The sequence below is a fragment of the Ochlerotatus camptorhynchus genome, unplaced genomic scaffold, assembly GCF_037179485.1.
Source record: "Ochlerotatus camptorhynchus isolate MF236.1 unplaced genomic scaffold, CSIRO-AGI_Acam_v1.1 ptg000327l, whole genome shotgun sequence".
Classification (NCBI taxonomy): domain Eukaryota; kingdom Metazoa; phylum Arthropoda; class Insecta; order Diptera; family Culicidae; genus Ochlerotatus; species Ochlerotatus camptorhynchus.
Genome location: NW_027040815.1, coordinates 53,037 through 77,736, shown reverse-complemented (window position 1 = coordinate 77,736; position 24,700 = coordinate 53,037). Strand labels below are relative to the sequence as shown.

At 38.9% G+C, this 24,700-nt stretch overlaps 1 protein-coding gene across 2 annotated transcripts in view; it reads left to right on the top strand.

Moving 5' to 3' along the window:
- sp3 (spermathreecae) overlaps window positions 1–24,386 on the top strand; it is an 81,130-nt gene extending 56,744 nt beyond the window's left edge. For both annotated transcript variants that reach the window (XM_065230053.1, XM_065230054.1), the window contains one exon: window positions 22,751–24,386. In XM_065230053.1, coding sequence (XP_065086125.1) covers window positions 22,751–22,858 — 108 coding nt within the window. In that variant the 3' untranslated portion in view covers window positions 22,859–24,386. The remainder of the gene's footprint in view (window positions 1–22,750) is intronic.
- The last annotated feature ends 314 nt before the right edge of the window (window positions 24,387–24,700 follow it).

The window sequence follows — 24,700 nt, the reverse complement described above, 5'->3', positions numbered from 1 at the left end:
TACTCGGACAGTTTCAGTTATTCAGCTTCGCGCGAAAAGTTTGCCCGGATTCGGTGTCGGTTCAAACCAACGTTCGTGATCGTCCGTCGTGTACTAACGAAATAGATTCCCCGTTTTCGATGGTGGAATTTTCACTTGCTCTCCGCTCATGTAACAACTCAGCTCCAGGAATGGATAGAATCAAGTTCAACTTGCTTAAACATCTCCCAGACGTTGCGAAGAGACGCTTGTTGAACTTATTCAATCAATTTCTGGAGCACAACATTGTTCCGGATGACTGGAGGCAAGTAAGAGTTATTGCCATTCGAAAACCCGGTAAACCCGCGTCGGATTATAACTCGTACCGTCCCTGTATACGGAAATTGTTGGAGAAAATGATTCTTTTTCGTCTAGACAAATGAGTCGAGTCGAATGGTTTACTTTCAGATCCGTAATTTGGATTTCGGAGAGGCAAAGGAACGAGCGACTGTCTTGCGTTGCTTTCAACTGGCCTATGGGTTGATGCATATATTATGTCACGCTCTAAGGGGGGAGAGGGGGGTGGGGTCTATCATTTTGTGACAAGCAATGCATTAGGTATAGGAAAAACGTCACGATAGGGGGAGGGGGTAATTTTTTGCTCGATTTTGCGTGACATAATTAATGTATGGGCCCTATGCGCACAAACAGCAAATGGGTTCAGTTTTCTTGGACATTATGGGGGCTTTTGATTCTGTTTGTATCGATGTCCTTTCGGATAAACTCCACGATAGTGGGCTTTCACGAATTATGAACAACTATTTGAGCAACTTGTTGTCTGAGAAATATATGAGCTTTTCTCATGGAAACTCGACAACTTCACGAATTAGTTACGTGGGTCTCCCCCAGGGCTCATGTTTAAGCCCTCTTCTTTATAATTTTTATGTAAAAGGCATTGATGGTTGTCTTGATGAAAATTGCTCGCTAAGACAACTTGCAGATGACGGGGTTGTGTCCGTTATAGGGCCAAGTGCACCGGACCTGCAAGGACTATTGCAAGATACCTTAGACAATTTGTCTACTTGGGCTATGAAGCTGGGTATCGAATTCTCTCCGGAGAAAACTGAGTTGGTTGTTTTTTCTAGGAAGCATCATCCTGCACAGTTACAGCTTCAACTAAAGGGTAGAACAATCACTCAAAGTATATATTTCAAGTATTTAGGTGTCTGGTTCGATTCCAAAAGCACGTGGGGAAAACATATTGCGTATGTGAAACAAAAATGCCAACAAAGAATCAATTTTCTTCGTACAATTACCGGAACTTGGTGGGGAGCACACCCGGAAGATCTGATCAGGTTGTATCGAACAACCATCTTGTCGGATCTAGAAAACGGTAGCTTCTACTTTCAATCCGCGGCAAAAACACATATCCTGAAGCTGCAACGGGTTCAATACCGTTGCCTCCGAATCGCGCTTGGCTGTATGCACTCGACGCATACGATGAGCCTCGAAGTACGCGCGGGTGTTCTCCCACTGACAGATCGTTTCGCTGAACTGTCCTTCCGGTTTCTTATCCGTTGTGAAGTAATGAATCCATTGGTAATAGAAAACTTTGAGAAGCTGCTCGACAGAAATCCTCAACAAGATTGATGAGTCTCTATGACGCTGGAGATTGGCCCTTCTTCATTCAATTCCTCTCGTATTTGCCTCCAAGACTTTTATAGTTTCTCGGTAAATTTTGATCTGACCATGTTGCAAGAAATCCGTGGAATACCAGATCACCATCGGTCGATGGTTGTTCCCTTAATTTTTGCAAACAAGTACCACCATGTTAGTAACAATAAGAGTTTTTTCACAGATGGGTCAACTATAAACGCTTCCACTGGATTTGGAGTATTCAACGAATTTCATAGCGCCTCATATCAACTGCAAAAATCCTGTTCCGTATACGTTGCGGAACTAGCAGCCATATTCTACGCAGTAGAGCAAATTGCCTTACTACCACCTGATCACTATTTTATTTTTACAGATAGCCTTAGCTCGTTGGAGGCTATTTGATCAATGAGGCCGATGAAGCACTCCTCGTATTTCCTGACCGAAATCCGAGCAAAATTTAGTACTTTATCTAACTGCTCCTATACTATCACCTTATCCAAGCAACAATTTCGGCTTTATGAGGGTTCTATAGACCATGATTTAGACTTGTAGAGTGCTATAAAACCTCTATAAAACTAGCAATGTTACTTGGGTAGTTTGGGTCCCATCTCATTGCTCAATTCCGGGTAATGAGAAAGCGGACTCGCTAGCTAAGGTGGGCGCTATGGTGGGCGATATTTTTGATCGACAAATCGCCTTTGCGGAATTTTTCTCAATTACCCGTCAGCACGTCCTCACCAACTGGCAACAAAAATGGAATGAGAGTGATCTGGGAAGATGGTTACATTCTATTCTTCCACAGGTATCGAACAAGCCATGTTTCAAAGGATTGGACATGAGCCGTGACTTTATACATGTCATATCAAGGCTCATGTCCAATCACTACTCGTTAGACTTGCATTTCTTCTGAATCGGGCTCGCAGGCAGCAATTTGTTCGCTTGTGGTAGTGGCTATCACGATATCGACCACGTGCTTTGGTCATGCACCCTCCATTGTGTTGCTAGATCCGAGTTATTCGCATCCCTCATGGCCCGAGGAAAACAACCTATGCGGCCCGTTAGAGACATCTTGGCGAGCCGAGATCTCGACTATTGCAATTTAATTTATGTGTTTTTAAAACGGATAGATCGGAGGATTTAGTAGTTAGTGTCATCTTGTGTTCCCCCAAGTTGTTAGCTGCCCATCGGTGTACCCCCATGTTTGTCTTTTTCATCAGTTGGTCGCTTAGTTCGAGATCAAGAGCACATTGTTCTTCAAACCTTGTGTTCTCAATCCCTACCCTGCCATCCATTTGTTACAATTTGTTACCCCTAACCTCGAGATAGCCGCGAGTAATCGGCCCCCGCTTTACTAAAGTTAGTTTTAAGAAATTTTGTAATCTAAACAATGAATATCGGCTCCGCAAAGCTATGGCAAATGAGCCTGGAAAAATAAACGCATTATAAAAAAAAAATAAGATTAACCCATACGTAGGTACCTACCCAACCTTTTTCTCTTAACCTTTGGTTACTCGCGTCAACTTTGTAACACGACTCCTGTACAACAGTGTGAGTTTCCCATTGCCAGTTGCTTTCGTGTAGCCGTGACAAAGGCTGAAAACCTCTGTCCGGTTTAGAAAGTACTCAGTTTGTGTTTTAACAGTGGCAACCCTTATTTCAGTGCGTTTAGATGCGTCGTTTCAATCAGTGAAAAGCATCCTCAAAATGGCTCATACACTTTGAAGTGAAACTTTTGTTAATTTTTTGGGACCTGAACGTGAAGTTGTCATTGGAGCTTATCTTCCGATTTTCTATGCACACTAGAGCCGCATACCAAAAAGATTTGCATAAAATGCCGCATACCAAAAAAAAAAGGCTTTGACATAAACAACTTTGCGAAAACAGCAATCTAGCTGTTCGGGATCTCGAGCTATATCATATATGAGGATGGCACCTGTATACTATCACTGCACAGTGAGAAAATTCTGAACTGCTGTCGACCAGAAAAGACCTTGTCTCACTGAACAACTTTGCCCAAGATAGTAACTTTCTAGCTGGTCAGGATCTCGATCTATAGCATATGCGAGAATTGCGCATGTATACTAGCGCTACGTATTGAAAAAATTCTGAAGTATTGTCCACCAGCCAGCAGGTATTGACTCCCTTAACAACTTTGCCAAATACAGTAAGGGAGAACAGCCCATAATGCACCCCTGGGGTAAAATGCCCACTTATAGAAAAACAGCGATAACTTTTCCTCAGATGCATTTTCCGGGTAACGGTTTGTGATTGTTTTCAACTGGAGGTTTAACAAATAATTCTTGATCATAAAATCATGTATTGACCTACTGATTCCTTAAAAAAAATGCATTTTGTGCAAAACAGGACACAGTTGTTAAAATCATCGACTGTAAATTAAGCTTTTATCATCATGTACCACAAAAAAAAAAATTAAAAAATTTACGTTTCGTATATTTTTTAGATATTTTACTTGATGAATCACAGTTTAACATTCTATTGGGATTTTGAGACCTTATTTCTGATGTAACATAAAGAAATAATCATTTGAAATACCGCATCCCTTTGCATTATCTACTTGCAGGGGTTATGGTTTGTTTACCATGGGGTGCATTTTACCCCAATGTTGTGGTGCGTTTTAACCATTGTTGTCGTGCGTCTTGTCCCAATGTTGTGGTGCATATTGCATCATGAATCAGGCGTTTTGCCCCGATATCATTTTGGAAGCAATTTAAAAAATACCTTGAAAGTCATGGAAAATCATCCTTTTGTAGTTCTAAATCACTTGATCTTTGTAGAAAACATGGTAATGAACCAAACGCCATTACTTTCTTCTTGATTTTAGCTTCCATTCGCCAGCCATTGACGATTTTGCTTAAACGGTGCGTTTTGCACCATCCTACCCTAACTGTCTAGCGCTACGTAGTGAAACTATTAAATCTGAACTATTGTGTATCAATGAATAGGCCTACATTACTGAAGACAGTAAATTTCTGCCTATTCAGGATCTCGAGCCACAATTAAATTCTGGATACTAGTAAATCACAAAAGGCCGCATCACGAAAGGCCGAATCACAAAAGGCCGAATACACAAAAGGCCGAGAAAAAACTCGCGCCCACACCGGTCCAGTCGCTTTTCCGATTCGGGTTTTTCTAAGTTTTTTTTATTAACTACTTTATTTGTACATGATCAATTGAATAAACTTAACAGAGCCGAGTCATCATTTTCGTTATACGTTATTAATGTTTTATATTTAAAATTAAAGGAACTGGACCGAATATTCGCGGTTTTCTCGAGGTTAGTGGAGATTTACAATTTTTTTATGGGAAAAGGGAGAAGGAGGTTTCAAATGTGGTTTACGATACAAATATTTAATTAATCCTAAAACATGAACTTATTTCTATTCATCTTGAAAACAAACATTAAAGAACAACCCACACGTACAAAATTCAAACTAAACACAAGGTTTATCAAACTTACAATCTAAGGTTAATATTCTTAAAGTAAACATACATGAGTTTCATAAACTCCAGATCGCGTAGAGCCAAAATATCCCAAACTGGAACATTAGGTTGTCTACCTCGAGCCCGAAGGGAATCGTACAGCTTAGATCTGACTCCACGATGCTCAATATCAAATAATGTGATCGGCGTCTTGGTAACCTTGTCCACATTCACAGAGACTGCTATCCTCCAGCCCAACACGGAACAAGTGAGCGTTTAACGAATAGTGATTGGACATGAGGCGAGACATCAGACGTATGAAGTCTCAACCCACCTCCGACCCCTTGAACCAAGGACTCTTCAACATCAACACCTTAGGGATGATCGAATGTAGCCATTGTCCTAAACTCCCTTCACTCCATTTATTCTGTCAGCTGACGAGTGACACTTGATGATAAATGAAGAAAAATTCGTTGTAGGCGATTTGTCGATCGTAAGTATCGCCTTCCATAGCACCCACCTTTGCGAGCGAGTCCGCCTTCTCATTGTCCGGAATCGAGCAATGAGATGAGACCCATGTAAAGGTGATGGCAAAAGATCTTAAAGATAAAGCACTTAGAAGCTCTCGTATTTTCATGGAGCGAATAGCTTCGACAGAACTGGGACTATCCATAAATATGAAATAGTGATCTGGTGCAAGTGAGGCTATAGTTTCTAGAGTAAAATGTATTGTCGCCAGCTCAGCAATATATTCGGAACAAGGAGCTTGAAGCATTCGAGAGGCACTATGAAATTCGTTAAAAATACCAAATCCAGTGGACGCCTCTATTAGTTATCCATCTGCGAAGAACGATCAAGCGGAATCAACTTGGCAAAACTTTGCAGTATATAATGACGGAACAATCATGGAACGATGATGTTCTGGGATTCCGCGAATCTCTTGCGTCATGGATAAATCAAAATGAACAGAATTGCCGAAGTTGGAGAAGCAGACACGATGAGGATTATGCTGTGTTATGTACACGTAGCACAATTATATAAAACGAGTTTGAGGGTTTAGCTCAAGAAGCTTCTCAAAGTTTTAGAATACCAGTGGGTTCATAACTTCACAACGGGTAAGGAGCCCGAAAACCGATCAGAGAGTAGCAACATGCCCGCCAACACTTCAAGACTCATCGTATGAGTCGAGTCTGGATACGTTCCAGTTTGATGATATGTGTTTTAGCCGCCGATTTATACCGCCGAATATACTTTAAAAAACTATTAATGTTACCCCGTTTTACGGTACAACATATCATTATATCATCTGATGATTTCATAATTCCGAAAAACATTGTTTTATACCAAGTGAGTGGAAGCAACCCTGATTGAACCTACTGGTAATCGAAATTTTGATCGGCAAGTGATCACTACCGTGGGAGTTAGAGCAAAGTGTGAGGTCTAATTTACTTCCATTCGAGACTGGACCAGCCAAACGTGTTACTTCTCCATTGTTAAGAATTGTCATATTGAAGTTATCACAGAGGTCGTATATCAAAGTAGAGCGGTTCACAGTCCGCATCGTGCTCTCTTGCCGTGTGAATCTATTTGCTTTTAACTGAAGGAAGTGTTACTACTACCTAAAGTCAGGGATGCCATTCTACCCAGTGTAAGCAGGGTGATGAGTTGAAAAGACACGGAGAGAAGCCGGAAGAGTACGGAAAGTTGTGAGAGTGGAGTCGTTGGCTAAGTGGCAACAGGAGTGGAACACGAAGGAGAACGGTAGATGGACACATAGACTAATACCGATTCTTTCGACCTGGGTGAACAGAAAACACGGAGACGGCAACTTCCACCTACCGCAGTCAGTTCCTGTCTGGCCACGGCTGCTTCAGAAAGCGCCTGAATCGGTTCAAACACGCAGCGTCACCCCTCTGTTCGGAGCGTGGCAACGTGGATGAAACGCCGGAGCATGTGGTCTTCGACTGTCAAAGGTTCGAGGCAGTGCGAAGGGAGACGTCTTTAACGTGGAGAATGTCGTCGAAAGGAAGGCACTTGGAATGCCGTCAGCAGCTGCAGCGACAGTGGAGAGAGAAGCAACGATCTAGCAACACCAGAACACCCGATTAATATTGACGAGATGCCGCTTCAAGTTGAATACCGTGTTTACTTTGAATGTTTTTCCATTTGCTCTGCAAAGCACAAAATTCACAACCACCGGTACTGTCGTCAAACCGCACTTTTTTCTTCGTGAAAAACAGTTTGCACTTCGTCCCCTCACGTCAAGCGCTGCCGGAATCTTTGGAGAAACAATAACGCATTTGCGCTGCCATCTTTCTCTTCTTTTTCGGAAGTGAGTGTATAAACAGACAAACAGTGAACTGTCAACTCTCTCACTCTCTCGTGTTGTGTCTAACAATCTCTCCAGTGGTGCCACGAAAAATCTCCGAGGAGATAAGCAGAGATTTACCGCAGAGAATGATATCTCTCGCACCCGGGTGATTCTTCTCAGAGAATTTTCAACCCTGCCTAAAGCTACAACAAATTTAAACAGTACTTTTCAGTGCTCAATATATCTGTAAAATTTCTACCCTGTTTGACTCTTATTCCTCTTCGATCCTTGTTTAGACCCTTCCCGAGGTAATCCTTCTCGGATATCGATTTGGAAAATTCTTCTTCGATCCTTTAGATTCTTATAGTAATCTGCTTGGAAGTCGATTTGGATAAAAAAAATTATTGCCGCCATGGCGCCTAAGCGCAAAAGAAAAGGGCAATCTCTTGATCCCCCTTCTGATTAAATTAATTTGAGCAATCAATTTGATTTGCTCACGGATGATGAGAATGATCTACCATCCAGGAAAAATTCTAGTAAACTTTCCCGGCTTAATGCCAAGAAGGAAAAGATTCCCCCTATTGTGATAACGACTTCCAATTTCCATGCTCTTCGCATGGAACTTTTGAACTTCGTGAATTTTAAGTTCTCACTGCAAATTGGCCGTCGGAGTGAATGCCGTGTATTGGCTGAAACCTTAGACGGATTCAAATAACTTCTCAATTATCTTACTGAGAAGCAGCATAATTTTTTTTACTTACGACACCAAAACTGAACGCTTGTTTAAGGTTGTCATGAAAAGACTGCCCAGTGGTGAATCTCTGGATCATATCAAAAATGACCTGGCAAAATTACTTGGAGTTGTGCCAGTCCAAGTAATCAAAATGAAAATGAAATCCCGCACTGGCGATTCGCACAACGGGATTTCTAATGATTTTTATTTAGTTCACTTCAAGTCTAGTGAACTAAACAACCTTAAGGCCTTGGATAAAGCTAGCCTTATGCTCCATGTTCAAGTGAAGTGGGAACACTTCAGGAAGACTGGAGAAAATTTCCAAAACCTCACACAGTGCCGTAAGTGCCAGGGATGATGTCACGGAACCAAAAATTGATACTCGACTGTCCTGTGAAGGAAGATCGTAAGAAATTTAGATGTTCAAATTGTGGTGAAAACCACAAACCCAATTTTTGGGAATTAAGACTCGCAAAGCGATCTCGTTCTAAGCGATAGGTAGGAAACGCTCCACGTTTCCAACCAGGTACAAATTCCACTGCTGTTAACAACGGTCAGCGAGCAACAAATTCTTCATTCGTACCCGTAGGCAGGCATGGAAAATAATTTGCATTCATTTCCTGCATTCATTTCATACATTCATTTACATTCATTTGCCTCTATCGTTTTTCATCAACAGCATTCCGCAAAATGATGTATAGAGCTTTTGTAGGTTTTATATTAGCTACAACTTTTGCTTATAACTCAAATCCGTATCTCTTATGCATGACGCACCAGAGTGAACAGTAGCCACTACTGTTTTTCAGTGAATATATTTTACATTCACTTAAAAACAGTAACAAGTTCTGCCCGCTCTAGTTCGTGATGCATAAGAGATACAGATTTAAGTTATGACGAAAAGTTGTAGTTATTAATAAAACCTATAAAAGTTCCATACATCATTTTGCGGAATGCTGTTGATGAAAAAAGTTAGAGGCAAATGAATGTAAATGAATGTATGAAATGAATGCAAATAATTTTCCATGCTTGCCCGTAGGTACAAATATCACCCCTGCTTCAAATTCTTCATCTATACCTACTCCCCTCGCTGCTAACAATGTTCAGCGAGTAAATGGAGCTAACTATGCTGCTATTGCAGCTGGTAGAAATCAAAATACTAACCAACGTAGTTCTAAGGGAACATTCGAAAATTTTAACTTAGGAAGCATTACTGCTCCTAAAATGGAATGTTTACAGAAATCATTAATTGAATATCTGATATGCTTAAATCTTACTCCATGATTCATGCTATTCAAATTTGCGAATAATATTGTCATGACTTTGAAATTCAGTAATGGATTTTAAATCATTAAATGTTTTTAATTGGAATGCTCGATCTCTTAAAGATAATGAAGACGAGCTATTTAACTTTTTGAGAGTTTATAACGTGCATATTTCCGTTATAACTGAAACGTTCCTAAAACCTGACCATAAGGTTAAAAGGGACGCAAATTATTTCATTTATAGAAATGATCGTCTTGATGGAGCCTGTGGTGGCGTTGCCATCATTGTTCATAGACGAATCAAACATAAAATTCTTTCTTCATTTGAAACCAAAGTTTTTGAAACTTTGGGAGTTTCTGTTGAAACAAAATTTGGACAACTTACGTTTATAGCTGCCTATTTGCCATTCCAATGCGTAGGCCAGCAAAAGAATTTTCTCAAGGGTGACCTTCAGAAACTTACCCGTCATAGGTCTAAATTCTTCATTATTGGTGATTTTAATGCAAAACACCGCTCATAGAATAATGCTCAAAGCAATTCCAATGGTAATATTCTGTTTGATGATTGTTCTGCAGGTTATTACACTATTCAATATCCAAACAGTCCAACATGCTTTTCTTCTGCAAGAAATCCCTCCACTATTGATTTGGTCTTAACTGATTCATGTCAACTTTGTAGCCAATTGGTTACCCATGCTGACTTCGGTTCTGATCACCTTCCAGTAACTTTTGAAATATCCTAAGAAATAATTTCTAATCTCAACAGCTCTATATAATTACCATACTGATTGGGAGCAATATCGAACATTTATGGAATATAGCTTTGATCCAAACATTCCTTTTTAAACCAAAGATGAAATTAATTATGCTCTTGAATCTCTGACTACTTCTATAGTTGAAGCAAGAGCTGCCTCAGTACCAAAATGCGAGGTTAAATTCGATTCAATTATAATAGCTCTTGATCCGTCTTAAAAATGTCCGTAGGAGATAATATCAAACAACACGCGATCCTGCCATGAAAGTTATCTGGCGGGATTTGCAAAAACAAATTAAAAAGCGATTCTCTGCCCTGAGGAACAAAACTTTTGAAAATAATGTTTCTAAATTAGACCCCAGTTCCAAACCCTTTAGGAACTAACAAAAATTTTGAAAAACCCTCAAAAGCCTATTCAAGCGCTTAAAGAAAGTGGTAAAATTTTGATCACAAATTCAGAAAAAGCTCAGAAACTTGCTAAGCAATTCGAGAGTTCCCATAATTTTAGTTTGGGTCTTACTAGTCCTATTCAAAATCAGGTTGCTCGGGATTATCTGAATATTTTCTCTCGAAAAAGTATTTTTGATGATTCCTGGGGGACTGATTTGGACGAAGTAAGATCTATAACTAAAAAGTTTCATAATATGAAAGCTCCAGATGATGGTGAATTTTTATTTAACCTCATCAAAAAACTCCCAGAGAGTACCTTGTATTTCTTGATAAAATTATTGAACAGATATTTCCATTTGGCATACTTTCCTGATAAATAGAAAAATGCAAAATTTGTTCCAATTTCGAAGCCGGATAAAAATCCGGCTGAAGCTTCTAGCTACCGTCCAATAAGTTTGCTTTCTTCAATAAGTAAACTTTTTGAAAAGATAATTTGAAATAGAATGATGCTTCACATCAATACGAACTCATTTTTTGCAGATGAGCAGTTTGGATTTCGCCATGGGCATTCAACTACTCATCAACTCTTAAGAGTTACCAATTTAATTCGTTCAAACAAATCTGAAGGTCACTCAACTGGAGTTGCTCTTCTAGACATAGAAAAAGCATTCGACAGTGTTTGGCATGAAGGTTTGATTGCTAAATTTAAAAAGTTTAATTTTGCATTCTACATTATGAAATTAGTTCCAAATTATTTAACTAAATCAATAAATGATGACTGACAGAACTCTGCAGGTAAATTATCAAAATCCCAAAACTGAACGACTACCTGTAAGATCAGGAGTCCCTCAGGGTAACATTCTTGGGCCTATATTGTATAACATTTTCACTTCGGACCTCCCTGATTTGCCTCAGGGTTGCCACACATCTTTGTTCGCTGATGACACAGGCATTTCCGCTAAAGGATGAAGTCTTCGTGTTATTTGCAGCAGACTGCAGAATAGTATAGATATTTTCTCTTCTTATTTACAAAAATTGAAGAACTCTCCCAACGCTTCAAAAACTCAACTTATAATATTTCCATATAAGCCTAGAGCTTCCTTTTTGAAACCTAGTAGTAGTCACATAGTCACTATGAACTGAGTTCCAATTTTCTGGTCAAACCAAGTTAAATATCTTGGGTTAATACTTGACTATAAATTAACTTTTAAAGATCACATTGATGGCATTCAAGCCAAATGTAACAAATATATAAAATGTTAGTATCCTCTTATAAACAGGAAATCCAAACTTTGCCTGACGAATAAACTTCTAATATTTAAACAAGTTTTTAGACCGGCCATGCTTTACGCTGTGCCAGTATGGTCTAGTTGTTGCACTACCAGGAAAATAGCACTTCAGAGGATTCAGAACAAAGTTTTGAAGATGATTTTGAAGTACAGTACAGTACTACCGAGGTACAGAGAATTTCGAATGTTGAGACTTTAGAACAAATGTCCAACAAAATAATTAATAATTTCAGGCAAAAATCGTTGCAATCCTCAAAAGGTTCATCAAAAGGTTCAGTCATAATTTCAAAGACCCATACACTATTAAGCTTTTATATACCACATATGTAAGGCCAATTCTGGAATACTGCCACCTAGTATGGAATCCATACATTTCCATACACGAAGAACGCATTGAATCTGTCCAAAAACAATTCCTTTTATATGCTTTACGTAAATTGAATTGGACTGCATTTCCATTACCATCTTATGAAGCGCGCTGCTTGCTCATCAATATACAAACACTTAAGGAGCGCCGCCAATTTGCAATGCTTTTCTTCATGAACGACATTATTTCAATGCGCATAGATTCGGCAGAAATTCTCGCACAATTAAACTTTTACACACCTTGTCGATATCTTAGAACACGGAATTTATTTTCAGAAAAATCTTACAGAACAAACTATGTAAAAAATAGCCCAATCAATCGAATGATGCGCCTATATAATTTGCATTGCGGAACTATTGACATCACTATGTCCAAGCAGCAAATAAAAACTAAGCTAAAACAGAATAGAATGAATGCATAGTATGTAAGTAAACATTGTAATAATCATTGTATGTAGTCTACACTGGCTTGACGAAATGGAAATAAAGTTATAAGGATACCGTCCACAATGTCATCAAATGAGAACAACCCAGATGAAGAAGGGGCTTCTGTTCTTAAAAATGGAACATCAGGAGTTTTGGATGTTCCCGGGAGTGGGGAAAAAGGAACATCCTTTTCCCCCAGGAGGAGTAGAAGTCTTCTTTTTTCGACCACTCCTTGATTTGTGCAAGCTGATTTGAGGTTCCTGATCAGCGACTATCCGTGAACGAATGCGTTTTCGTTTCCGTGAAGAAACTTCCAGAAAACTGAAAGGAACTCCCTCCTCAGCCAAGTCAGAGTCAGACTCGTCATCTGACAAAAGAGCGAAGCGATTTGCATCGTTGGTCGATGGCTTGGCTGTCTTAAGCATTTCTGCAAAAGACCGCCTGGAACGTTTCTTTAGAGAGCGTTCTAGGTTCTCCCCGCGTTTGTCGTTTGCAGTACACGCATTTTAGTACAGTAGCTGCAGAGGCGCCATCCTCATGCTTCTACCCGCATTTGGAACAGCGTGCCTTGCTGCCACAGTGCGGTATGTTCTAACTGCTTACAGTTTTGGCAGTTCATGACCCGGGGAACGAACAAGCGCACAAGCAGTCGAAGTTTTCCCAGCTCGATGTAGTGAGGATGGGCTGAACCAGAAAAGGTCACACGAAACGAGTCTGTGGGGGTAAAACTCTTTACCCTCGCTGACAGATACTGAGCCCAGTTTTTGGACATCCAGTATCTTCACTGGGGGAAGCAAGGGGTTCTTGAAACGGCCAACCGCCTTCTTCTCCAAGATCTCGGGGGTCATACTCGCTTCGGTGACTACACCTTCGATCTCCACATCACGAGCTGGGATATACACTCTATACTCGAGCGTAAAGAGCTGGGAGACAGCAATCTCATTAGCTTGCTTAAGGTTAGAGACGGAAACACGAAGCTTATTGTATCTAACCTTCGTGATTTCGATCACGGCCGAGAATGGCTTTGTCAAATCATTTGAAATTTGTACCACATTCAAAGGTTTGTTTTTGGTCTGAAAGTAGACAACCCATGGACCAGTCGAGTCATTCGGATAGGCCCGTAATCGGGAGCATTTCTTAGCCTGCCCATTGACAGACTGAGACGACAACATCATCAGTTTGCTGAGATGATTGGTCATCCATGTCGTCTTCCGATAAAACTTCCATTTTGTCGTACTAGCAATTATCAAATTCACACAGACACAATACACAAAACACACACCCAACCGGTGGATGTAAGATTCACTTACAATTATGTGGGATTCATCATCAGAGGATGTAAGTGGAGACCGCATGAACCGAAGATGCGATATACCTAGCTGCGGTCCAATGCAAGAAAATTGGAGACCGAAAAATGTAGAGTGTATTAGTGAGGTAAATTAATTATGTCGAAAAAAAAAATAGGAAAAAGGTTGCCGACTGGACTTGAACAACGAACGTTGCGATTATCAGACCTGTGCTTTCTCCACTGCTCTCTCCATGCTTCTGAATAAGGATAGCCTAAAAGCAAACAAGAAGCGCTCATTTCCTCTCACACTCGACTTAGTATGCTTTTTCTGCTGGAGAGATTCGAGGCAAGGGTGTGCGTCGTTCTACAATGTTATACATAAAAATCAAGGCAAATGCTTGCTTGTGTAGGTGAAAGCACAGACAGAACACGAAATAAAAAAGGCAAAAAACCATTACATCGCCTGCAAGGTCTAACATTCGCTGCGATGTTCATGAACAGAGGATGATAGGAAATGGAACTAACATTCTTTGTAATAGATTTTTGGTTTGCGTGCAGAAACACAAAATGAAAAATTAACTGATGTAGGAAAGAAAGAAGCGAAAACAAAAACTTATCTGATAATCCTATACTACTACCACCGAGCGATATATGTGTAGGTGTTTACACTGATGACAGGGAAGCGACGCGCAGCGTGGGTGACCTTCGTTGTGGTGAACTTGATCGAGGCTCGGTACTCACTTAATTACATAGTTGAAGATGCTAATTTCAAATAACAGACTTGTGGTAATTTTTATACTATAGATGAGGAGATGAAAGTATATAGTTGATAGTTCCGTTAGAGTACGGTAGTATGAAAATTGTATTGTAATCGTTATTGTACTCTTTATAAGAGGATACACACATTTTATATATTTGTTACATTTGGTTTGAATGCCCTCAATGTGATTTTTAAAAGTTAATTTTTGGTCAAGTACTAATCCAAGATATTTCACTTGGTTTGACCAGGAAATTGGAACTCCGTTCATAGTGACTATCTGACTACTACTAGGTTTCAAAAAGGAAGCTCTAGGCTTATATGGAAATATTATAAGTTGAGTTTTGGAAGCGTTGGGAGAAATCTTCCATTTTTGTAAATAAGAAGACAAAATATCTATACTTTTCTGTAGTCTGCTGCAAATAACACAAAGACTTCATCCTTTAGCGGAAAGGCCTGTGTCATTAGCGAACAAAGATTTGTGGCAACCCTGAGGAAAATTGGGAGGTCCGAAGTGAAAATGTTATACAATATAGGCCCAAGAATGCTACTCCCAGGAACTCCTTCTCTAACAGGTAGTCGTTCAGATTTGTAATTTTGATAGTTTACCTGCAGAGTTCTGTCAGTTAAATAATTTTGAACTAATTTCATAATTGCAGAATCCATCTTGAGTTAAATCTTTTTACTTTCTCCTCATGGTAAACACTGCCTCCACATGGCATTTTATTCTCCACAAGAAACGCGCACGGAATTCAGTAATTTATTTACTTCGAGGCCTCGGTACAAATATTCTTCTTTCACGAACGAGAAAAAAAAAAATGTTTCGACTTTTATTCCAGTTATACTCACCATAATCCTTTTTCGGCTGCACCAAATTGTAGAGTTCCTCTAAGTTTCTGCTGTTCACAACGCACGCTTTGATCCAAGTGCCCGACTCGTATGCTCGCGTACGTTCATTACCATCTACCCGAGTATCACAATACTCACACATTCACTGTGCTACACGCACACACTGTTATGGCAGGGTCGACTTGATGCAGACATTAGTCGGTATAGATGGATTCTGCAATCATACCATGAGTCATACACTGATTCAAATAATCAATGCAATTGTCAGGACTCTTCAATAATGTAGAGTGGAAAACTAAACTTTTTCTATTTAGCAATCAAACCTTCATGCCAAACACTGTCGAATGCTTTTTCTATGTCTAGAAGAGCAACTCCAGTTGAACAGCCTTCAGATTTGTTCGAACGAATTAAATTGGTAACTCTTAAGAGTTGATGAGTAGTTGAATGCCCATGGCGAAATCCAAACTGCTCATCTGCAAAAATTGAGTTCGTATTGATGTGAAGCATCATTCTATTTCAAATTATCTTTTCAAAAAGTTTACTTATTGAAGAAAGCAAACTTATTGGACGGTAGCTTGAGGCTTCAGCTGGATTTTTATCCGGCTTCAAAATTGGAACAACTTTTGAATTTTTCCATTTATTAGGATAGTATGCCAAATGGAAATATCTGTTCAATAATTTTATCAAGAAAAACAAGGTACTCTCTGGGAGTTTTTTGATGAGGATATAGAAAATTCCATCATCGCCTGGGGCTTTCATGTTATGAAACTTTTTAGTTATAGATCTTACTTCGTCCAAATCAGTCCCCCAGGAATCATCAAAAATATTTTCCCGAGAAAAAATATTCAGATAATCAATCGGGTTTGGAACTGGGGTCTAATTTAGAAACATTATTTAACTTTAATGGCAGGATCGCGTGTTCTTTGATATTGTCTCCTACGGACATTTTTAAGACGGATCAAGAGCTGAAGACCGTCGTCTATTATAATTGAATCGAATTTAACCTCGCCTTTTGGTACTAAGGGTATGACCTATGACGGGTATGTTTCTGAAGGTCACCCTTGAGAAAATTCTTTTGCTGGCCTACGCATTGGAATGGCAAATAGGCAGCTATAAACGTAAGTTGTCCAAATTTTGTTTCAACAGAAACTCCCAAAGTTTCAAAAACTTTGGTTTCAAATGAAGAATGAATTTTATGTTTGATTCGTCTATGAAAAATGATAGCAACGCCACCACAGGCTCCATCAAGACGATCATTTCTATAAATGAAATAATTTGCGTCCCTTTTAACCTTATGGTCAGGTTTTAGGAACGTTTCAGTTATAACGGAAATATGCACGTTATAAACTCTCAAAAAGTTAAATAGCTCGTCTTCATTATCTTTAAGAGATCGAGCATTCCAATTAAAAACATTTAATGATTTAAAATCCATTACTGCATTTCAAAGTCATGACAATATTGTTCGCAAATTTTACTCCAGTTTGATTAGCATGAATCATGGAGTAAGATTTAAGCATATCAGTAATAATTTCAATTATTAATGATTTCTGTAAACATTCCATTTTAGGAGCAGTAATGCTTCCTAAGTCAAAATTTTCAAAATTTCCGTTAGAATTACGTTGGTTAGTATTTTGATTTCTACCAGCTGCAATAGCAGCATAGTTAGCTCCATTTACTCGCTGAACATTGTAAGTAGCGAAGAGAGTGGGTATAGATGAAGAATTTGAAGCAGGGGTGATATTTGTACCTACGGGTACGAATGTAGAATTTGTTCCTCGCTGACCGTTGTTAACAGCAGTGGAATTTGTACCTGGTCGGAAACGTGGAGCGTTTCCCACCTGTCGCTTAGAACGAGATTGTAGGATTTCGTTACATTCCCAAAAATTGGATTTGTGGTTTTCACCACAATTTGAACATTTAAATTTCGTATGATCTTCCTTAACAGGACAGTCGTCCTTTGCGTGAGAGGACATGGAGCATAAGGCTAGCTTTTTCCACGGCCTTAAGGTTGTTGTCTCATAGGTTTAGCCAATTTTAGCGTCTGTAATATAACAATAGTATAGTCTAAACTTATGTAAAATGGGAAGTTATAAAAATAACTGTTACATACTGTCCGATACTGAACCACCCAGAGCACTACATCCCTGGCTGTTAACCACCGTCGCTGCTACAGCTGATCTGCAGGCAACAAAGGGAATGGACTACGAGTCGAGATGGGTCTATTGTCCGGTCTCCGCAGCGCAGACGTAAGGGATAGCAGCCAACATCATCATCCAGCTACCTACGGTCGGTCGGCATCGAGAGCGGCAGATGAGACGAGCGAAAACTGTTCGAAGCGAGGATGGACCGAATGGACGGAGATTTGTACAGCGCGAGAGGGAGATTTGGTCTACGCGATCATGGGTCAAGCGATGACCAGATAGCGAGTTTGAATTTAGTTGGTTTCGGTAGCCGTTGAAGACGGTCGATGCTCCCATCGGGGACGAACATTTTAAAATGTTAGAGTTAAGTTGTTGTTCTGTGTAGTAAATGTAGTAAAGGGAATAAATGTAGTTTTATACTTGGGTCGCGAGTTTGCCAAACCAAGTGATTGCCCAGTGTACTAATTTGGGAGAAACATCAACCGGATGGTTCCGAAGAGACCAGAGGAAATCCAATCGCCATTACGTCCAGTATCCCCGCACCTCACTTCCCCAAGGAAAACTACCAGCAGCCAACCAGAACACAGGCGGTAATTAACCAACCGGTCTCGCCCCCCAAGCAGTGTTGGAGTCGGCGGATGATATCCACTGCCAATCGAAGGAGGTAAGAGCCGATAGGGGCCTCATAGCCTAGTCAGTAAAGGCACGGTATTACCAAGCCGGAGGCGGCGGGTTCGATTCCCGGTCCGGTCGAGGGAATCTTTCGGGTTAGAAATTTTCTCGACTTCCCTGGGCATAGAGTATCATTGTGCTTGCCACACAATATACAAATTCATGCATTGGTATTGGCATCGAAATCTCTCAATTAATAACTGTGGAAGTGCATTTAGAACACTAAGTTGAGAGCACGCAAGAAGCTAATATGCGCTAAGCAATAAGCTTGAAATGCGAATAAGAAGAAGAAGAAGAGCCGATACCCAACACATACTGACCTTATTAAAACTCAGATTGAGATCTTTCTTAATGCTGAGTAAATTTTCGTGAGCAATCATAGATTATTTTTTCCTGACTGTTTCAAATTTAAACCCATTGGTCTTACTGCGATGTTTTAAAAACTAACCTCGGCTCGAGGGGGACGACTCTATCTACGATGCAAAAAAGATTGTGTTTTGCTGTGGCTAGCTGCGCGCACGCTGAGTAGATAGAAAGAAGATTGATGACGATTCTGAAGATTTCCTGCCAAAAGATGATGAGCGATGCAAGTAGATGCGACAAATGAAAGAAGATTTTTCGAAGATTGATTCGCTAGTGTGAGATTTGTTGAGCATCTAAACTTGAGATTTAGATGTGTCGCCCCCCTCGCCTCGGCTAGTGTTTTGCCTGGTTGATCCTTACTTTCGTCTGCCGATTCGTAGAGATTCTGAAGTCTCCGGTTTTCACTACATGCATGACGTTTTCCACACGCTAAGATGCACATACCTCAAAGTTGGTAAAGAATACCTAGATATCGTTAGAAATGACCGATATTCGAAGAAAGTGCAAATACCTAAATTATCGGTAATCATCGATTACCAATAATTAACGTTAAAAATTACTTAATTGATTGTACTAAATAGCCTATTTAAAGTAAAAAGTAACGATACTTATCGGTAATTATAGGTAATCGTAGCTAAGAATGCAGGACAAACCTGCATCGAATTTCTTTTTTTTCTGCGGTGTTTTTACTTACAAATATCTACACACCCGCACAACTTTGACTGTCGAGTTTGGTTTGAACTTCTTGTTAACTTAATTTTTTTGGATACTTGTGAACCTCAGTTTTTATAAACTGCTCCTTTTTATACCGGTAAACGACAATGTAACATGCGTGAGCCGTACACACGATAATTTTTTCTCTTTTTTACGCCCTTCCAGCCTGCTCATGCGCTCGATCACAAGGGAAGCGTAAAAGAGAAAGAGATATCGCAAGAAATTCTCTCTATTATACCTGTTTTCTAAGACATGGACTGGCAGTTGTTCCACCAACGACCCGATGAGGCAGCTTATAGAAGTTACATTCAAATTCAAAGCCCTGTTTATAAGTTTTTCCTTCATTTCATGGAACTTCGATGCAATTCTTCAAACTTTCCTGATGTTCTTTGAATGGCTCTGAGTTTGGCATTTTTTTCCTGAAATTCTTAGATATTTCTTAAAGTTCTTAGTACTTTCCTAATGTTATTAAATTTTCCCTGTGGTTCACAGATCATCCTAAAGTTTGCAAAAATTTCTTCACGTTTAAAGATCTTTTTACAGAGCATCATTGAATTCATATAATGTTGCTATAGTTCGTAGAACTTACCAGGAGGACATTGAACTCTCCTGAAGCTCACAAAACGTCCCTGAAGTTTGCAGAATTTTCATGAAGTTTATAGAACTTCTCTGAAGATCGAAGCACATCTTTAAAGTTTGAAGAATTTTCCTGAAGTTTGTAGAACTTCCCTGAAGTTCAGTTAACTTATCTGAAAGTTCTTGAATTTCTGTGCTTCTTTGAAGGAACTTATTTAAAGTTTGAAGAACTTTCCTAAAATTCACTACAGAATTTTAGAATTTCCATACTCGTAGAATTTCCTAGAAAGTCGCTGAACCTTCCTCAATGTTTCCTTAGACAAAATATGGGAACTGCAATGAAGCTTTAGCAATTCTACTAATAGTCTACCTAAACTCACTGGGCAAGAGTAGCTAACCTCGGATACCTTTATTGAACTCCGGTAAAAAAATTTCTACAGTCGTCGTTACTAAAATGGCTTGATTTTTTTACCGTTTCGCTTTTTCGATGTACAAGAATCAAACTCTCTATTTTCTTCATGAGTTTTTTTTTTATTTTTTCCAGATTTTCTACACGGTAGGGGGAAGAGGGGCATAGTGAGCATCCCGTAGTTTGGCCCTAGATCTCTAGCTGCATGAAACAAATCAACTGGCAGTAGGTTCAATATCATTATGATATTGATCCTACCACCAACCAATTTGTTCCGAACGGCCGGAAGTCCAAGCTGGTACACGGAATGCTCACTATGCCCCACCTGTTCACCCCTACATCCATAAAAAACGCTCGCAACAGGACCAAAATCAATGCCTACTATGATTACTATAGATACTATAGATTCCATAGATAAGCGGAGGAAAAGTATAATGTAGCCAAACGAACTGTCAGTTAGTGTAGCCAAACAAGCATGACGTCATCATGGTGTTGTTTGAGGGAGAAGTATTGCAATATTATGAGCACAAAACGCTTTCCTCACTCCACATTCCGATTTATTTCGTGGACAATGGAAGAAGGAAAGATAAAGCAAATCATTCCTCGATACATTGTTGCAAAGATTTGCTTTGCATTTCATTTTGAACTTTTACGCACGAAACAAAACAAAACTGCCCACCCTAATAAAAAAATACCATAAATGAACGATAACCCAAATGGTTGAACTATTCCACTAATGGTTTGGATGATACCCCGAACACGTCGTTAAGCAAATTAATTATAACATTTTTATTAGGGCAACGAAGAGCTCTATGATGGCATGAACTTTTTTCACGGATGCCAGTAAGATCATTTTTATTTTTCATGGCTGCCAAAACAACTTTTTGTGTCTCCGCTTATCTATGGAATCTATAGTATCTATAATGATTACGTATGGCTGTCCTGCTCGTTTCTTTCTTTTTTACACTGATAAAATTTAAAATATTGTTTTTATGTGTCCCACATATGAATTTTTACAATGTGATCAACAAATGATATCTATGTGTCGGACACATACTTAATATGTATACACATAAAAGCCATGTTTAACCACACATACTTTTCATTTGACTCATAACTTTCATGTGTGCTTCTGGGTGGGTTCTGTTCATGTGTGTTTGCATGAAAATCATGTGGAATTTTACATGGAAATTCGTCAATAAATATGTGTGGAATTCTATAAATATACTCTTATGAGGAAAGAGAAATTAAAAAAGATGTTTCGATACCAACAAATATTAATTGACTCTGCGCAAAGTCAACATAATCAACATGGATCTTACTTGGGAGTCAAAGAGAACTTCTTTAATGCCATTAAGATTATTTTAATTAACTCTGAACCTTGTTTAACTGCTTTTGCTCAATTCGTAATAGTTTTTGATTGTTAGATCAATACTAACATCCTGTGAAGAAAAAACTGAGGTACATAAATGTTGCACTTGCCTTCAGACATAGCGTGCTTCGGATGCTGAATGAGAGAGAAAGTGATAGCTAGCTTTACTTTTTCGGATGTTTGAGTATGCAATGACGATGATGGCTTCGTTCAAGATGAAATTCAATATGGGAGGTATTCTTAAATCGGAAATCGTCATTAGCAGCGATATTGCTCTTGGTCCGTTTTGCTGAACGTTCTAGTTACACACATTCAACTGCTTGCGCAACTCGCTACAAATACAGTTTTTGATAAATTTTCGGCCTTTTTGGTTTTCGGCATTTTCGATTTTCGGCCTTTTGTGCTTCAGCCTTTTGTGATTCCACCTTCTGTACGGGTCCTATTGAAAGTTTGGTAAAAAATTACCGAATACGGTAATAATTTCAAAATGTGTATGCTAGCTACGTAGTGAGAAAATTCTGAACTACTGTCCACCAGCGAAACAGTTATGATCTCATGAACAACTTTTTTGGAAACAGCAACTTTCTATCTGGTCAGGATCTCGAGATACTCCATGTTGTAGCCAATTAAGTCAAATCCCATGTAGTATGGACACCGTTTACGCGGTTTCCATTTAAATTTATCCTATTATCCGCATTTTTCGGGGGTTTACTGTAATCAAAGTTTTGCTTGTTAAGTTCAAAACAAGTTTTTTGAGGAATACACGTTGGTTTCAGATCGATTGGTAACTCAGCAATAACATGGCAATGTAAAACTCATATGTAATGTACAAAGTACAACAACGGTGGGTTAAGCAATAGATATTCTCCCACTTCTTCAATTAATAACCGATTTCGGCTTCCAATCGATCAGAAATTGTATTTCATTTTTTGATTTTGTAAGGGGCTGCGGAGGGGCGGTCCATCCATATTTTTTAAATGTTTCTCATGTACAGCATGCTTTCTTCTTAACCATATTCTGCAGACACCAGTGCTTCCGGCACGCAATCCCGAGACACCAACAGCCGAAATCCGAAAATTGGAGGAAAAATGGGACAAAGCTCTATGTCGTACCAAATTGATAGCATTGTAAGAAGACACGAAGTAGCCATAATCATTGTAACAATAAGTAATTGCGCTTTAAAAGAGCTTACTCAGCATTAATTAGGTATATAGTGATTCTTCTGTTTTCATTCTTTGTATTATGAAATTATCCCTCGTATGTATCTTCATATTTGAGCGCCCTTCCTACATGGTACCTTACTCTTTCTGTAATGCATATTTTGCGTTCTTGTCTCGATCTTTCATTTGAAACAGTATATCAAAGATGTGTATACAAGCAAAATCTTAGCAAAGACGGGTTATCATTGTGTTATTGTTTAAAATTAGACCAAAGATCTAAACTACTCGTATTGTTATTATAAATTGTATAACCTATTAGTATGAACAAAATTGAACCATTCCTGTTGGTAAAATTTAGGAGTGAAACATGCTGTTTGTATTTAGCTCTGATAAATTGTGAGACACTCGCTACCACGTATCCTTATCAATGGCAGCAACCTATCCATCAAAGTCAGCTTATGTCTATGTGGCTTCATTAGTACTTTTGATTGCTGTGCCTGTTTGATATTTTTCCAGGATTTTCATTTAAAAAAATAGATGACAGTTTATGCGCGCGCGTTCAATATTTATTGTAGGTATTATGAAATTTAAATACACACAACTATTGCATCTTAACGAGATTTCGAAATAGCTCAAAAAAAATATTAAGATTTTAGTTTGCTAATTAATTAACTAACTTAGTCCCATACTTGCTTGGTTTCCTATTAAAATGGAACTGTTCATGGGCAGTTAAGGAGTTTATAGTTTGTTTAATATCTGTATCGAACATCACGACGAGTAGCTTTAACCCTATGCGCAACATTTTAGCGTGCCAATTTAGAGCTGAATACGTTTATAAATCTTTACTGAACTACTATCGCAATATTCTCAAGAAAGTTTATATCTCATTTATGTTGTTTGAGGTTCTTTTTTATTATTATTAAATATAGGAATATATCCACATCTTGACATGGCTTCGTTAGAATGGAGTATTTACCAAAGTCAATTATAAAACGCATTATTATACAACTACAGAAAATAGTAACAATAATAAACGTGTTAGAAATGGTAAAATGTGATAATATTTCCATTTTATAACAGATGTAGCATGTAGTAATCTAGCAGCTTGATTAATTATTAGCAAATTGGAACCTTTGGCATTACCGATTTGGCGTTACCAGTAGCATATACCAGTAGTAAAATTTGCGGAATGCACTCATTATAGGGCTAGGCTACATTTCAAAAGATACTTGCCACTTTGAAGCACCATTTGATATAAAACAAATTCGAACAGCCATTTCTGATCTACGTAATTGTAACCGTGTAAAATGTTGACATTATTGTGTAAGCCTATGTGACAAAGCTGAAGGGAACTGGATCCGTATGAAAACAAATCTCCGATCCATGAAGGGAAAATCTTTTTAGTAAATTCCGATCGCTTTAGCAAATCTATATCATATGTAGTTAACCAACTAAGTATGTAACTCAATCCAAAAGCAATACCCAGATCGTAGCTGCAGACGAGATATTTAGTGATTTATAGTCTAAAACGATCCGAAATCCTTCGAGTGTACTCAAACTCTTTGTAAACAACCCGATTAAAAATACATTCATTTGATATTTTAACGAGCAGCGTTGGAAGTGATATTCCTTGTTGTGTTCGTTATGTCTTCTCCAGTGTTGGTAACTTCTTTTCTTATTTTTATTTTTATTTTTCCTGTGTAAACCGGAACTCACTTGAACCGTGTATTTTGGCCTAATGGTCCACTGTTCAAGTGAGTATGTTCAACTCACCCCCGATCTCATAGTCGGCGTTCAATTGACTTTAGATCTG